General features: G+C 42.5%; 1 protein-coding gene across 6 annotated transcripts in view; it reads left to right on the top strand.

The window, feature by feature from the left end:
- The window catches only part of ARL15 (ARF like GTPase 15), a 412,891-nt gene that overhangs the window by 15,768 nt on the left and 380,233 nt on the right, over positions 1-16,890 (top strand). For 5 of the 6 annotated variants that reach the window (XM_086678726.1, XM_086678733.1, XM_086678716.1 and 2 more), the window contains exon 2: positions 1,760-1,837. The exons of the other annotated variant lie outside the window; for it this stretch is intronic. In XM_086678726.1, the coding sequence (XP_086534852.1) occupies positions 1,760-1,837 (78 nt within the window). The remainder of the gene's footprint in view (positions 1-1,759; positions 1,838-16,890) is intronic. 6 annotated transcript variants of the gene reach the window in all.

Here is a 16,890-nt window from a genome sequence, read left to right as displayed (position 1 = left end):
TATTTCCAGAGCCTGGCACAGGTACACCAGACAGCTGCGAAGTCTGTGGTTGGGCCGAGAGGCTGAGCAGAGGATGCTTAAGGGCACGGACCTTGGAGCCACACTGCCTGCATTCACGTTATGGTTGCCACTTACCTGCTGTGCAGTCTCTGTGCCTCAGGTTCTTCATCTACAGAATGGGCACAATCGCAGTACCTACATCGGAGTTGAGTTAGAATATAGGAAGCACTGAAAAGAGGGCCTAGTCTCTCTAGCACTGTTAAAGTACTGTCAAAGAATTGCTCTGCTGTTATTGGGCTGGGACTTTGTATACGAAGCAAGGACTTTGCGTGGTCCACCGCTGAAAAACTTCTAGTCTGGTTCCGTTCGTTTTTCTCCAATGCCAGCTTCTCAAAACTCTTCTTGCCTCCGCCGAATGAACGTAGTACAGAGTAACTGGGTTAAAGAGATTGCAGCCACTTGGTACTTCTGTAAGTGGCAGCTATTTATGATTTGCAGAGGTGAAAGGTCCTGGCGTGACCCACGGTGGCCCGCACCTCTCTGCAGCTCTGCTCCGAGCTGCTACCAGAACTTGTCTAAAGGAGACCACTCCCTTTCAACTTAGCAGGCATATTTTCTGAGGTCCTTCTCTACAATTCTGGCTTGATTCCAACAAAAGGGGAGAATTCCAAACAGTTTGACTTTCTGCTTGGCAACACTGTTCCCCCTAGCTTGTGCTTGCTTGGCCATCTCTTCTATCCCTCCCTCGCTTAGAAATGTTTCCGGAGAGGCAGTGTGTCGTAGAGGACAGAGGACTGGGCTGATTTTTTGGATGCTATTGCTGTTTTGTTTCATCTTGAATTTTTTCTTCCTTTTCCTCTCCTTCTCCTCTCCTTCTCCTCTCCTTCTCCTCTCCTTCTCCTCTCCTCCCCCCTTTCTTCTCCTCCCCCCTTTCTTCTCCTCCCCCCTTTCTTCTCCTCCCCCCTTTCTTCTCCTCCCCCCTTTCTTCTCCTCCCCCTTTTCTTCTCCCTTCTCCTCCCCCTTTTCTTTTGCTGCTGGTTCTTTTTTCAAGTCCCTGTGCTGAGTGTAGAAAACCTCATAGGATTGTTGAATTTCTGTTCTGTTTTGTATAAAAACATTGTACATCTACATAGTTCATCAATAGAATTTCTTAGTGTAACAAATTTCCCTGTGATTTGTTGGGTTTTCAAGATGTGTGTTTTAAAGACTTGGTCATTTACATTGGATTGTTTAATCATTCCTGGGTTTCCTTTGCATTTCCCGAGTTTTTCAGGGCTCCTACTGACCTGACCATGGCCTGTCGGCAGGATCGCTTCTTGAGCCTGAGGTGGAACTTTTCTCTATTTCTGTGGACTCAGGCTGACATTTTTCTGTAGCCTCAATGTGGAGCCAATAGATTCTTGTGCTAGTGATATTTTAGTTTTCCCCAAATATGTCTTGATTTGGGGAGAACGCCTAACTCTTTTGGTTATCTTTGGAAGCACTCAGGTGAATATTTTCCATTCCTTAGTGCTTATAGTTTTATCATAATTATGTGAGGTTAATATTCTTCTTAAATTGTTGAAAAAAAAAACCTGACTTGGAGTCAAAAGAAAAATTTTACTATGTCAAGAATAGATCTTCAGTTGCTAATTTTAAAACTCTTCAAATTAGATTCTTTGTTCCATAGGAGGACACAAGTGTAATGAAACAAGTTGCTAAAAAAGTCAAAATTAGAGTTGTGTAGGAAGTGATGCATATTTTAATTCTTTATTCAAAGATCTTGAAAACAACAAAAATGGATGATTATGAAGAAATGATGGAGATGAAGCATCAAGATCTCACAGGCTCATTGATGGTTTGATTCTCTCTGTTTTATGCTACTTTTCTTGGTTTCAAATTTTTACTTCTAGTTAGTTAACAGACAGTATAATAGTGGTTTCAGGAGTAGAATTTAGTGATGCATCACTTACATGGAACACTCTGTGCTCATCTCGTCTGTTTTAAAGCAATTCTCTTCCATTTCCTGAATCCAGAGTGCTGAGTTTTTCTTAATTGCTTAATAAAGGTTATTTATCCCAATTGCTTTTTATATTGCGGTGAGTGATATTAAAACAGCAGCAACAAATGAATATTCTAAGGGTGGGTGTGGGTAGCTTTTTCCTAGGTATTCAAAATCAACATGGTCTTTTACAAAACAACATTTTATTCAGTGTCCATTTGCTTGAAATGGAGCAGTGACTTCACATCCTGGTTTTGAATGCAGGTGCACAGCCCTGTATTCAGATACTGAGCTACAATAAGAAAAGGTTCTGTTATGTTTTAAAATATTCCATGAAGGGAACACCTGGGGGGCTCAGTCAGTTGAATGTCCCACTTTGGCTTGGGTCATGATCGTGTGGTTAGTGAGTTTGAGCCCCGCATCCGGCTTGCTTGCCTCTGTCAGGAGACTGCTTTAGATCCTCTGCCCACCCACACCTCCCCCCCTCCCCCCCCCCCCCCGGCTCCCTGCCGGGCCTCAAAAATGAACATTTAAAAAAGATTCCTTCAAGGATACATGTCACATTAGTTTTGGGAGAAGAAAAACCCTATGCTTCTTTCCTACCAACCTCTCCCCTCCTATCTAACATTCCTCACTCAAAGGCTTATTGAGACTTATTGTTTGGTAGGTACTTGGGCATCATAGGTACCACAGGGATAACTGTATCTATTGAACTATCTATAGCCTATAACATCAGCTATATACTACAGTTCTTCGCTTGTGGGGAAAGCTCTGGTTGGTGGGGTAGAACAGTGTGGACAACCTTTTTCTGGTAAGGGCCAGCTAATAAATATTTTAGGCTTTGCAAGCTATACAGTCTGTGTCTTCACTATTCAACTCTGCTATGGTAGCACTAAAACAGCCAGAGATAACACATAAATAGTTGGATGTGGCTGTGATCCAATAAAGTTTTATTTATTTATCTACTTATTTATTTTTAATATGAAATTTATTGTCAAATTGGTTTCCATACAACACCCAGTGCTCATCCCAGCAGGTGCCCTCCTCAGTGCCCATCACCCACTAAACTTTTATTTTTAAAAACAGGCAGTGGGCCAGATTCAGCCCATAGATAATAGTTTGCCTGTGTCTGGGCTTGTAGAGTAAGATTTATTTACCTCCTTGAAGAGAGGTAGTATTTCATGATAGTTTTTCATTGGCATCAGAATTTTGGTTTTTGTACTTGCGGGATACCTTTGGATGGAGACCATATGATCAGTGGCTTCCTTTACTTGAAGGATGTAAACTGTTTCCTGTGCATCTTCAGAGGCAGACTATAATAGGGTCAGAGTTTATAGGAAGTCCGGTATTGGTTCAGGGTGAGGAACTTTCTTGAAAGGTTTACTCTTGCCATGAATAGGCAAAGCCAAAGCAGAAGCTGCTTCCTACCTGTTCAGGACATTATAGAAGGGGTTCTTGCATTGAGTGAGAAAGTAGACTCAAGATTTCTTTCACCTTTTCCCCTACTTACCGGTTGGTCCTAATGTGAGACCATCTCTCTGCTTTACCATGAGTTATTTAAAAATCATTGTGGTGTTGAGGATTTCAGAGGTTTCTTTTCACTTAAACGATGGAATTCTTTCTTTCCAGTTTTATACAGAACTCAGATATATAAAAGAAATGATGTTTCATTATACGTGATTTTTATAAACATCCTTGTTTATATTTACTTAGAGTAGATCAGGACAATGAAGCTGTTTTTGATAAACACAAAACTGAATTTAGATTTAGATGATTTTAACTTAGATCCATTTAGATAGATGAGAACTGAAGGGTCATCTTCCAAGTTCATTTGGTATTGCATTTATTTTTTGTGATATTAAGGGAAAATAGGATTTAATGGAGTCCTATTTATAGATATTAAAGTAATTTCATCTTAAATCTTCCGCGAGAAGGAAGAATATAGGTTTTGTTCTGAGACTTGACCCACCCCTCCAAAACCCCATTACTCTGGCAGCACGGGGATGGGTGATGGGGTGTGAACTGTAAAAGTTCATGTACAGTACATTTGAGTAGGTTTTTCTTCATTTCAGTCTCTAATAAAAATTCAGTTCTCTTCACAAAATACTTCTTGAATATCCAGCTGCCTCTTTGGAACCTTGTTGGGGGTATAGTTTGAAAACCACTGGTTTACAATCAGACCGAGGTGGAAATCTAAGTTCCGTCCCTTAGCAGCCATGAGCTTGTAACTAATTCTGTGTTTCATCTGATGGGCCTAGAAATATTCCCATTGCTCTAGTTGTGAAGACTGAGATGACAGTGCAAAACACCCAGAACATAGTAGTGTCTTAATGTCCTTTGCAGTCATGGTTTTAAATTGTGTGGCTCCATATGATTTCAGTAGTAGGTTTTCATTTGCCTTTACTAGACATTATTAACCGTCTTAAAGGAACCCTTGCCTAGGAACTCTGCCCTCAGAAATGACAGTTACTGCCCTGAAAGGAGTAGCTTGCAGGGGTCTGTAGCCCACCCTATTTGTGGTGGTGATTCTGTCTTCTGGCCTAAGAGCAAACAGTGGAGTTAGAGGGAGATCAGCCCTCCCAGGGGCAGAAGATAGGGGCCTAAGAGGCTTGCTTATCCACACACTCAGAAACCAGGGGAGGGAGTAGGCAAACTTGTCTTATGAGATTTTTGTTTTTGTTTTTAACACGTCAGTTGCCCTGTAAGGATGTGTAAGGATGCGAACAGTAAGGAGAGAGGGCTTGTGCCACCAGCAGCCAGACTTTCGGGAACAATGAAGCTGGAGCAGGGTTAAAACCTACAAGACAGAAAAAGTTAGTGTCCTTGTGTGTGTGGGCGGGGGGGGGGTGGGTGGCAAATAGGTTGAGTGTCTGGGGACCAAAAGTAGGTAGCTTCTGGCCACCTGAGCTGGGCACAGGAAGTAGCCCTGAGACTTCACAGAAAATCCCAGGTGATTCCCCAAGCACCTTAATTGGGATCATTGTTTTTCAGCAAATGTAAGAAAGTGGTATGTCCATAGAAGTCATGAATTTGGGGGTATCCGATGCCGGAGAGTGGCCCAAAGAAACTGGTCTTGAAGCCAGATCCCAGAGGGAAGCTGGACAGGATCCTGTGGGGCCAGGAGGTTATACTAGGGAGTTGAGTTTCATTTAAGATTACTCTTAAAACGAATAAGTGGTTTTAAGCCAGAAGCATAGAACCTGATTTGCATGTTGAAATCTTGTGTTGGCTGCAGCATGGGGACTGGATTAAAGAGGCAAGAGGGGTCTGGGGGACCTGTTAGGGACACTGTCCAGCTGCAGATGTGGACCACTTGGCCTGGGCTTTGGTGAGTTTGAAGATATGTCTGGTCTTTGCCAAGCACCTGATGCTTGTTAACTTGATCCAATAAGGTTAGTAGTATTAGTATTCCTTTCTCGTGTCTGAGGGCCAGTTATTAAAGTTGAGAGCATGCGAGTTTTCTAAGGTCATGCCCTGAATTATTTAAACACAGGTCTGTCTAAACTCAAAGCTCACAGCTCACTTTCTTCCCTTTCCACAATCAGAAAAACAAAGTCTAGGTGGTCTAATTCATAAACTAATAAGCATTTTGACTCCTTGAGTGGTTGGACCACATTCTCCTGTTTCTGGGCAGTACAGTCATGTTTATAAGTTACTATGAGGTATTGACTGGGTAAAAGGGCTTGACCACTTGCGTATTTTGACAGTTTGACATATACATTTGACAAGATAAGCATCATGTTCAAGGTAGAGGCTTAAAATAAGTTCAAAGACCGAATCTCTGGCTGCAGCAGGACAGTGCTGAAAGATGATACTCGGTTATGTCCAAAAAAGAAGGGGAAAGTAGGAATGGAGGATAAATCCACGTATTTGAAATGTATTTTTCCTTATGACTTTAATGTTCCCAAGTGTCTAGTTGTGCAACGCATTGTCGCCTGTCATTACAAAATACCATAACATGTTAATACTGAATTCCAAAATGCGATAATCGACGACTAAAATTTAACCTAATGTACACCAAAACGTCTTCTGTTTTCGCATAGATGGAAATTGCCTCGTGGAACAACAGTATGGGGGCTGGCCGAAATGAATGGTGTTTTTGTTTTTGTTTTTTGCCTCTGGTGCCGGGTCTGTGGGGGCCGTGCTGGGAGCTAAGCCCTCTGGCCTTGGAACGTTTCTTCCTTTGGAAAATCTTGAGTTGGCGTCCTGGGTGGCCACGTTGGCAATAAGAATTCCGAGTCCTAGAATGTGAAGACAAGCAGGAAGAGACACCAGGAGACTGAAACCAGGCCTGGATCCAGGGTGTCCTTAGAAGCTGATGGCCAAGTGCATCTCCTGGGCTTCCATGTCTGGGGCCCCATAGTGCAGATGCATAGAGGAACTTGTGTGTCTGGAGCACAGTAGATCCTCCATTTAAAAATCAAACACAGGGGCGCCTGGGTGGCTCAGTCGGTTGAGTGTCTGGGTTTGGCTCGGGTCATGATCTCACGGTTTGTGAGTTCGAGCCCCGCATCGGGCTCTGTGCTGACAGCTCAGAGCCTGGAGCCTGCTTCGGATTCTCTGTCCCCCTCTCTCTTTCTCTGCCCCTCCCTTGCTCACACTGTCTGTCTGTCTGTCTCTCTCTCTCTCAAAAATAAACATTAAAAAATTAAGCAAACACAGATTTGGGGCTTACAAAGTTTCCTTTTATAACTCCTTTTATCCTCCTGGTATCCTCTGAAGTAAGAGCAGTTAAGTAACTTGTCCAGGGTCCCACAAACAGTAAGCTGTATGGCTGGGATTTGATTGCAAGAAGCCTATCCCCAAATCTGTACTCCTAATGGCTCCCTGAACTGCTGCTTAATAAGCCTCTGGGGACTATTGAGTGTCTGATGCTGTGACTTTTCATGGTAGGGTATTGTCTGTCTACACCAGGGATTTTCAAAGCGAAGTTGTTGAAAGCTTTTGTCATCCCTTATTTCGCCCAGAATATTGTTAGAACTACCACATCTGCTCTCAAAAATAGTGATGCCCCGAAGTCCACTCTCCCTTGCACATTCTACTCTTCCCTTCATAACACTTCCCCTCTAGCTTGATATATTTGCTTTTGGAGGCACGGCCACTGGAGTGTAGATCCCACGAGAGCGCGTGTTCTGTGGACTGCTTTAGCCTCCAGCACAGAGGACACTGCTGAGCACAGAGTTGGTGCTCTGTACAAATATGTATTTATGCAATGAGTATTAATGCCACATACACTGCCTTCAACTTGGTCTTCTAAAAACCTGAGCTTTTCTAAAGGATCATTATTACTGTGCTGTAGCAGTGAAACATCCCGGGGGGATCAGTAGCCTGGGGAGTTGAAATATTAAGGCTCAGCTCTTCCAGTTGCCATTGTATGTGGACAATACCTTTGAATAAAATTGATAAGAAGGACTTCTTACCACCTTAAAAAAATACGCTGCAGTTCTCCCCAGAATCCTGTATGTTCTTAGAAATCTATTCCCACTCCTTACAAATCAGAATTTGGCAGGTTTCTGCCGTGCACAAGGGACTGGTGCCCATGTTGGGTTTCCAGTGGCCATGGACCTTTTCCCTGGGTATTGAGAGTAGAGATCTTGTGCTGGGAAAAGCCTTTATGTCTAGGTAGGCTAGAGGGTCATGGAGATCTGTCACAAGTGTTATCTGTGGTCGGTAAGTGGTACTGCATTCAGCTTTTTAGAATTGGCTCTGATAGAATACTTAAACCATAAAATACTTGTGAACCTGCTTTTCTCAGTTTGACTTCATTTGCATTCATATGTTCTTTCTTTTTTTTAATCTTTTTTTTTTAATGTTTATTTTTGAGAGATGGAGACAGAGCTCGAGTGGGGGAGGGGCAGAGAGAGAGGGAGGCACAGAATCCAAAACAGGCTCCAGGCTCTGAGCTGTCAGCACAGAGCCTGATACGGGGCTGGAGCTCATGAACCGTGAGATCATGACCTGAGCTGAAGTCGGACGCTTAACTGACTGAGCCACCTAGGCGCCCCTGCATTCGTTTGTTCTTAACGATTAAGAGTGTGGGCTCTCAAGTCCAAAAGGTTTGGGTTCAAATCCTACTTCTGTCACCTATGAACTGCTGTTGCCCTGTCTACATCGAGGAAAATACTAGTGTAAACTGGAATGCATCACACTTCCATTTAACTGTCATAAGGGGCTACTCTTCCTTGTTGCGAATACAGTCTCAACAACTTACCAGTTAAGATTGGAGTTGTTTCAAAAGTAGGGGCTTCAACAGGTGGATGTTTCTTTTTTCTCAGGCAAGTCCGCAAGTCATTAGGGCCCTACGATGCTGCTGCTCACTGTGTATGGACTTCAAGTTCCTAGTTCATGGTGCTGCCAGAGCTCCTGCCATCACTTCTGCATTCCAGGCTGCAGGATGGAGAAAGTGTGGAAGAGTGTACCTCCCTCTGGAGCCTTAAGACTTTCTGATTGTATCTCATTGACCAGAACTTGGTCACGTTGCCATACGGAGCTGCAAAAGAAGCTGGAGAATAGAATTTTTTTTTTTTTTCACTCCAAAACCAACTTCTCTGTAGCTGTCTTCAAATATTCTTTACATACCTGTATCTCTCCAGGTCTACTGCTTGAGATTACTAATAGGGTTGTTCTCTGCTTTGTATATCTCTTGTCTGTGTAGCTTCTTTGTATTCATACTTTTGGCTTCCTTATAAATTTAGGTCTCTCTGGTTCTTCATGGTCCTGAAGTTACTTAATGGCTCTGCTTTTTGGATTCTCTCAGCTTCACTTCCCTCTGCTAACTGCTTCATCTTGGTATTTTTTCACTCAGGTTTTGGAGAGCACGAACGATTGGTCTAGTCTAGTTCTCCCTGCTGGGCCATACCATGGTTGGCCAGCTTAAGGATGGACTGCTGTCTAGTTTAATCGGCTGGGGTAACCTTGGTTTTGAGCCTTTTCATCTGTAGGGGTGTAGAGGCAGAGCAGGCTTTATAATGTGACAGACTGCTTTATCCTTGACAAATGGAACTTCTTCTGGCAGGGAGTTAGAGATAAATCTTAAAAGGAGGATGTTTTTGCATATTATGAATTTTTGGTAGTATGTAGACAGTCAAGAAGTATCAATAACAGATTGGAGAGTGATTATTTAGAAATAGGATGTTTAAAGCATATACCTCAAATGATTGCCCATCCTGTGATATTTCATGATTTTGCTCATGTCACTTTCATCTGGAATGGTCTCCTGTGCCTCCCTTTCACCGAGCTAATTCGGAATCTTTTATAACTCTGTTAAGGAGGTTTCCCCCTCTAGAGAGTCTTTAAGGGGTTCAGTGATCCTACTGTGTCTCCTCCCTAAAGCCCTTCGTAAATACCTCTTATGATGATGAACACACTTGTATTGCTATTGTCCGTCTCAGGTCTGTTAAATTACTCTCTCCTGCATTAGAAGACCATTGATGCCAGTGTTTGGTCTCATTAATCTTTGTGGATCTAATATTTACCTAGCAATGCCTGTCACATTATTGATGCTGAGCAACTGTTTGTGTTCCTGTTCATTTTTTGTGTTTTGGATTGAATTTCTCCCCACGGCCTCCTAAAAAGTGAAGGAATAAACTCTCCAAGGTTAAGTGGTATTAATTTTAATTTGGTAAATTAGAAGGGCATCTGTTCCCTCTTTTCATACTCGTTAGAATTTTCAGAATTGTTCTTACCTTCACCGTTGAGCCAAAATTTGCTTTTATGTGGTTGTTACCCGTGACTTTTAGTGCTATTTACAGAAGTTTGGCTAAAACGTTGTGGTGATGAAATCTATAAACTTTGATAGGACGATTTTCTGCTTGGGCTAGATGATTTCTGCTAGATGACTATGTCCACCTGGGGTTATTTCTGCTATAGCTTTTCAAATCTTTGTGACTGAATTTCACAGAAAAATCATGCGTGATTATTTTTATTTATTTTTAGTGGGTGAGGGCCATGATTCCTTTTCGTTTATTAAAATGAAAAAAAAATGTTTTATTTATCTTTGAGAGAGGGTGAGTGGGGGAGGGGCAGAGAGATTGGGAGACACAGAATCTGAAGCAGGTTCCAGACTCTGAGCTGTTAGCACAGAGCCTAATGAGGGGCTGGAACCCATTAACAGTGAGATCAAGACCTTGAGCCAGAGTCAGATGCTTAAGTGACTGAGGCCCACAGGTGCGCCCCCTCCCCGTTTTTTAAAAATATTTTTTGAGAGAGAGAGAGAGAGAGAGTGTGTGTGGGTGGGTGGGTGGGCACGCATGCGTGCAAGCAGGGTGGGGTGGGGCAGAGAGAGGGAGACAGAGGATCCGAAGCAGAATCTGCCTTTGACAACAGCAAGCCCACTGCGGGGCTCAAACTCTCAAACTGTGAGATCATGACCTGGGCCAAAGGATGATGGTGGCACTTTTATACCTGAAAACCTTGTAGAAATGTGGAGAGGTCAATTTTGCTAGCTTTGCTTTAGAGGCAAATGCTTCTTGCCAGGCATTATCACCCTCTCTTTCACTAGACTGAAGAAGTTATAAAATAGATGCTGAGGAACAAAATCCTCCACGTTTTGTAAGCAAAACTTCATTTTATTTTGTAAATACACCTCTATGCCTTTCTAAAAGATAGTCCCCATTTGCTGAAAGCAACCTTCAACGCGTACTAAGGGAGTTGTTAAAAAAAATTCACTGTTAATGTTATCAGTGACCACACTCGCAGAAGGAAATAGGGAGTTCTGAAGTAAGTGCATTCCCAGGGGATTGTCTCTGTCAGTCTGGAGTCTGTCAGTCTGAAGCATATGGACTGACCTGGCCTTTGCTGAGGCAGGATTGCGCCCACTCAGCACCTTGGCGCTCCCATGCATCTTGGAATGCACTAGAACGGGTCTTCTCTGTCCACATCTCCCCGACTCTTGCGTCTTTGCCTCCAGCGCATTTGTTTTGGGAGGCTGTCAAGAGAACGTGCTGATCTTCGCTTTCTTTGGCAAGAGATGAGCCAGGTGTGGGCCTCATCTGAAGGGGTATTAACTGCTCTCCTTCCTCCTTTCTTTCTGTCCCAGTTCCAGTATATTACTCCTAGTACTCTGTGGCATTGGCTCAGCTAGATTAACCTTCCTTATTCTGCTCACACACAGAATTACGGAGGAGAAAATAAGGCAACACGACCATCATCTTTCATCAGGATGAAGGATTATGTAACACAGCAAACTGTTAAAATAGCTTTTAGTAAAAGAGGAATAGTGTGTTTTTACACCCTTTGGAACTGGAATTTGTTAGACCTTGAAATCCTTTTCGGACTGTTGCAGTAAATAACTTACTTTCTGCCGTCTTGTTGAAGATTTTTTTTTTCTTCTTTATTTTCATGCTCACCTTTGAAATATCTTAGGGAAAACAACAGTAAACTGTAAGTAATCCTATTTCAAATTGAGTGTTCTTTTTCTTCTGGACTACCCATGTTTTTCTATAGACCTATCTTAACAGATTTGAACCAATCTGTGACTTGGGTTTTGACAGCATCTCTTTTGCACTTTTGTCTGATGAGACAGCAAAGATGAGAAGGTTATGGTTCGTGAAATAACATTCTTTAGTTCTTAGGCAAGTCTGCCTGTGGATTTATGAATGCTGATTTGGAGGCTACTGGGTCAGAGTTGATCTAGGGTAGAGCTTCATTCTTTAATTGGAAATAATTATTTCTGTTTTCACTCCTAACTACGTATGATGTCCCATGGGTTTACCATTAAAATAAAATGAGTTCTTACAAATAGAGTATCTGTACAGGGAGAGAATATGAACTAATCATTTTACGTATATTCCTGGTTCTTGTACCACGGCCAAAGGAAGTTGGGTTATGCTTTTAAACCTTTGTTTTCTGACTTCCTGTAATTGGAAGAGAGACGCCATTCACAAGAAAAATACTGTAGAGTGCATCTAGATTGAGTGGGATGGTGGTCCTGCTCCTTGGTCTGAGGCAGTATGGGTAAGGGTTGGAGAGAATGAGATAATAAGGCTAGTCAGAAGAAAACACACGTTCAGGAGTTTCAGGGTAATAATTTTGGCAATCCCAATAATAGTAGTTGTATGTTTTGGGAATGTGAAGGAGTATAAATAAAGTAGATTTTAAGTAACAACAAATGTCTTCACTTTTCAAAGATAAAGCTTTTAAAGAGTTACTCAAATGACAAATGCTAGGACTCCTTTATGGCACTGGGGACATCTACTTCTTAAAAATATTGTTGTGTAGCAGTTAGGATTAGGAGGCTGAGAGATACACCACGGTCTTGAAGCAAGTTCAAGGTTGATTTCTATGTCCTGTACAGAGTCTAGAGGAGGGTGGTGTGGAAATCCACTGTCACCCCTGTCCCCAGGCTCACTCGTCACATGCCTGTCATTCTCTGGGTGCCCTCATAATCTAAGGTAGTCGCCGGAGCTACAGTGAATCTCGTGTTTCTACAGGGTGGAAAAAGAGCTCAGAAAGGCAGAAGAGCCAGAAGCGTCCCTCTTAGAGTCTGTTCCCTTTTTGCATCCTTTACTCAAGCCTTGCTATGGAGAACTTAGTTACGTAGCTATCCCTAGCTCGAGGGACGGCTGGAAAATAGATTTTTTTATTCCAAATGACATAAGATATTTGTCACTTGGGGGAAAATAACCTTTCCAGCTTACTGAGAGGATTGTTAAGTCCATTTGTACAAAGTACAAATTGGTGTAATTTACAAAGGTGGAAGGGAAGTGTGAATATTGGACAAGGTAATGAACGTTCCTGTGTCTTGGCTCCAAGGGGGGCCTGTAGGTGGCATTGCTCTGGGGTACTTTCAGTAACGCATTTCATTCAAAATAAATCCAGTAGTGTTGATAATGATGATGATACCTTAATGAAAATTCCCTAAGACTAAATCATCAGTCATTTGTTTTGAACATAGCACCAGTGAATGGAACTTTCTGAAAGTTTAGATTGAGTTTAAGAACTTCACCCAACAAATCATCTTCTAAGTTTGCTTTTTCTATCGTTGTAATTTTTATTTGGATGTCCATGTGTATAGCCTTTGGCTTTTGATCTTTTCCTAATTTAATCATAGAGTTTAGTTTCTTCCAGATATCTGAAGACTTCTCTGAAGACTATTAGACTTATGCAGAATCAGTCTGATAGGACTTCTTGGCCTTCAGAAGGAATACATCTTTAAAAGCATTTTTGCTGCCAAGGGAGTTGGGATCCTGTATCTCTGCTTCCTTGACATAGCAGATACAGCTGTGGCTTAGATTGTGGCATTATAAATGTTTATGGAGAAGCCCTTACTTGACAGTAAACCATAAAAATAATGTTGGACTGTATAGAGTTAGGGTTATTTTGATGATCAACTTAATGTGCAAAAACGATTTCCCCAGTTAAATTCATACTCATGTTTGGTATGCGTAGTTTTGTGAGTGGGCATGAGTTTTAGGAATCTGAATTTGATTTGGGAGAAGTCATGAATTCTGAAGAGTGCTCCATTGATACTCAGAGACTAAGGACCTCCATCTTCTCTAAATGTAGCCCCTTTGTGAAATGTTCCATATTTAACTATGAGGCTTTCCTTTCTACAAAGATTACTTTTTTCTAGAAGGATTGTAGACCTTTATGATCTGCTAAGAACTGAACTAAATAAGTGCTTATAAAACTACTAGCAGTCAAAGACTTAAAAATTGGATATTTGAGCAGGATTTAAAAGAAATGAAATTAAGCCGTAACAACTAATCCCGTTTCTCAGATGGTACTGAATTGAATTGTTACCACTACTGCCGGATCTGCTTTATAGTCCCATGATCAAGCACTGTGCCACACTATTGCTCCGGTCTTACTTGAGCTGGCCTAGAAAAAGCAGGCAGAGGGGAAAAAAAAAAAAAAAATTGAGCCACTTGCTCTTAAAGCAGACGTCAGAACACAGCAGATATTCTCTACAGAGGGAAGCAAGTCAAGGGGGGCAGAAGTCAGTTCTGTGGGACAAACATTTAGTTGTAATTTCTTATTCTTAATCTCGTGGAGAATGTCTGAATGTATCCAGATCTCATTTGCCATTTGTAGAGTTGGCATTTACACGGTAAGCAATGTATGTTTTTGCAGTTCCAAATGTCATGAAAATATAAATGAAGTGTTGGCAAGCACATGGAGCAATGGGAATGTTCTCCACTGCTGGTGGGAGTGTAGGTTTGTACAACCACTTTGGAAGGAAATAAAGTTGAGTGCCAGCATATTGAACGATGCGGGCAAATCTACTCCCAGGTATATATATCTCAGAGAAATTGTGTAATTATAAGATGACCTATGCGCGGAATGTCCGTAGGAGAAATATTCACAAAAACACAATATTAGAAATGTCCGTCAGTAACAGACTAGATTAATTATGGAATTCTAATTTCCTAGTATGCTATACCGCAGCAAAAACCGATCCAAAAACATGTGCATGAACCACAGCTATACAATTCACAATACATTTTACAAACATAATTTGAATGCAAAAGCAAGTCACAGGAAAACACATGCAGTTTGATTTCATTTCTACAAGGTTCAGAAACTGCAAAGCTAAGCAACACGTTCTTGTAGGATGCCCTACATTCGTAGATAAACTATAAAGAAAAGCAAAATCAGGGCACCTGGGTGGCTCAGTCGGTTGAGCATCCGACTTCGGCCCAGGTCTTGATCCCACATGCCTTTGAGCCCCACTTTGGGCTCGCTGCCGTCAGCGCAGGATCTGCTTCAGATCCTCTCTCCCCCACTTTCTGCACCTCCCCCGCTCACGCATGCTCTCAATAGTAAATGTTTCAGAAAAATAAAAGCAAAATTGCAGATGTGGTTACATATTAGGGCAGCGGTTCTCAGCGGTGAGTGATTTCTGCCCTCCAGGGGATCCATGGCAATGGCTGGAGACCTTTTTGGTGGCCACGACGGAGGGTGATGGTACTGGTATCTAGTGGGTTGAGGCCAGGGGTTTCACTCATACACTGGCTAAGCACATTATATGGCTCAACGTGTTGATGGTGCTGAGGTTGAGAAACTCTGCTCTGGGAGAGTGGAGGGAAGGAGGAAAAGGCTTTAAAAGTTTCAGTGATACTCTACTTCATAACTTGAATGGCATGCACATGGTGTTTGCCTTATAGTTGTTCTTTTTTTTTTTTTTTTTCAACGTTTATTTATTTTTGGGACAGAGAGAGACAGAGCATGAACGGGGGAGGGGCAGAGAGAGAGGGAGACACAGAATCGGAAACAGGCTCCAGGCTCTGAGCCATCAGCCCAGAGCCTGACGCGGGGCTCGAACTCACGGACCGCGAGATCGTGACCTGGCTGAAGTCGGACGCTTAACCGACTGCGCCACCCAGGCGCCCCTATAGTTATTCTTTAAGGTACATATTTCCTTTACATGCTTTGTTTTGTACGTTTTGCAGCACACACACAAAATTCTAACACAGTTTAATGTTTTCTTTTTTCACCTCAGTCTCTGTCAGTTGACTCAAATGCCCTAAGCCCATTTCTTAATTCAGAAATATGGGGTGGTATTGGGACACCTGGATGGCTCAGTCGGTTGGGCAGCTGACTTCGTTTCAGGTCATGATCTCACCGTTCATGAGTTCGAGCCCCATGTTGGGCCCTGTGCTGACAGCTCAGAGTCTGGAGCCTGCCTCGGATTCTGTGTCCCCCTTGCTCTTGGCCCCTCCCCTGCTCTCTGTCTCTCTCGCTCTCAAAAATAAACATTAAAAAAAAAAATTAAAGGGGCGCCTGGGTGGCGCAGTCGGTTGAGTGTCCGACTTCAACCAGGTCACGATCTCACAGTCCGTGAGTTCGAGCCCCGCATCGGGCTCTGGGCTGATGGCTCAGAGCCTGGAGGCTGTTTCCGATTCTGTGTCTCCCTCTCTCTCTGCCCCTCCCCTGTTCATGCTCTGTCTCTCTCTGTCCCAAAAATAAATAAACGTTGAAAAAAAAATTAAAAAAAAAAAATTAAAAAAAAGGGTGGTATCTGTGTAGAAGACCATGAAAGGACGTAAGATTCAGTGATAAAATGTCTTGACTTTTTCCTTTGAAGGCCTAAGGGGAGGGGTGTCTGAGACTATGGATGGGAGATACAACGGTGTTTACTTCTGAAGACCAAATTATTTCCTCAGAAAGGCCTTAAAAAGACTCGAAGTCTTTTTCCCCACCTCGCAGAGAAAAATCCTTCACGTGTGTGCACAAAAAGTATAAGGAGATTGTAAAATGGATAAAGCAAGAATTCTGAGTAAATGAAAGGACTACAGGCCATATGGTTGAGGGCAGGGAGCCTAGCCCGTGTCTGTCCTTGTATCTTCCGTGGTACCTTGTACAGCACCTGGTGCAGGATGAATGCTCAGTAGCTGTATGTTCCATTTATTCCATTAAAGCGAGCAGTTCTCAGTTTTGCCTTAGTTTGGATTTAAGAAGAATCAGGTTTTTATTCGTTCTATCACTTCTTGTTTTAGCTGCTTGTCTCCACTGAATATCTTTTTATGTATTTTATATATTCACTCGAGATGCTGGGTTTTGCATATAACATTTAGTCTCGAAACAAAATCGGATGGTGTTCGTCTGCAGTTAGATGAATAGGTTACTTGGGAGCTACACAGGCTTTGTTTTCTTTTTTGTTTTGTTTTGTTTTTTGTTTTTTAAAGTTCCTCCGTGGGCATGATTTTTGTTTTTTGGTTGTTTGGGTGTTTTTTTGTTTTTTTGTTTTTTTTTGAGTCCTCTGAGAAGCAGATGCCAAATTGGGATTAGGCACACAAAAGAGTTAGGGAAGTGTCTGTGAAGGCTAAGGGGGAGGGAAGAGAAGAAAGAGAACCTTCAGAGCGTGCTGCCGGTTTGACTCCCTTGAACGGAGCGTGGCCGTGGTGGAGCTCGAGACGGCAGTGAGGTCCTGAGAAGGTCTTGCCAGGGTCCTTTGGAGGCCTCCCTGT

This window comes from Puma concolor, chromosome A1 (genome assembly GCF_028749965.1).
Source record: "Puma concolor isolate L17-30 chromosome A1, mPumCon1.1.hap2, whole genome shotgun sequence".
NCBI classification, from domain to species: Eukaryota; Metazoa; Chordata; class Mammalia; order Carnivora; family Felidae; genus Puma; species Puma concolor.
This window is presented reverse-complemented; position numbering and strand designations above follow the sequence as displayed.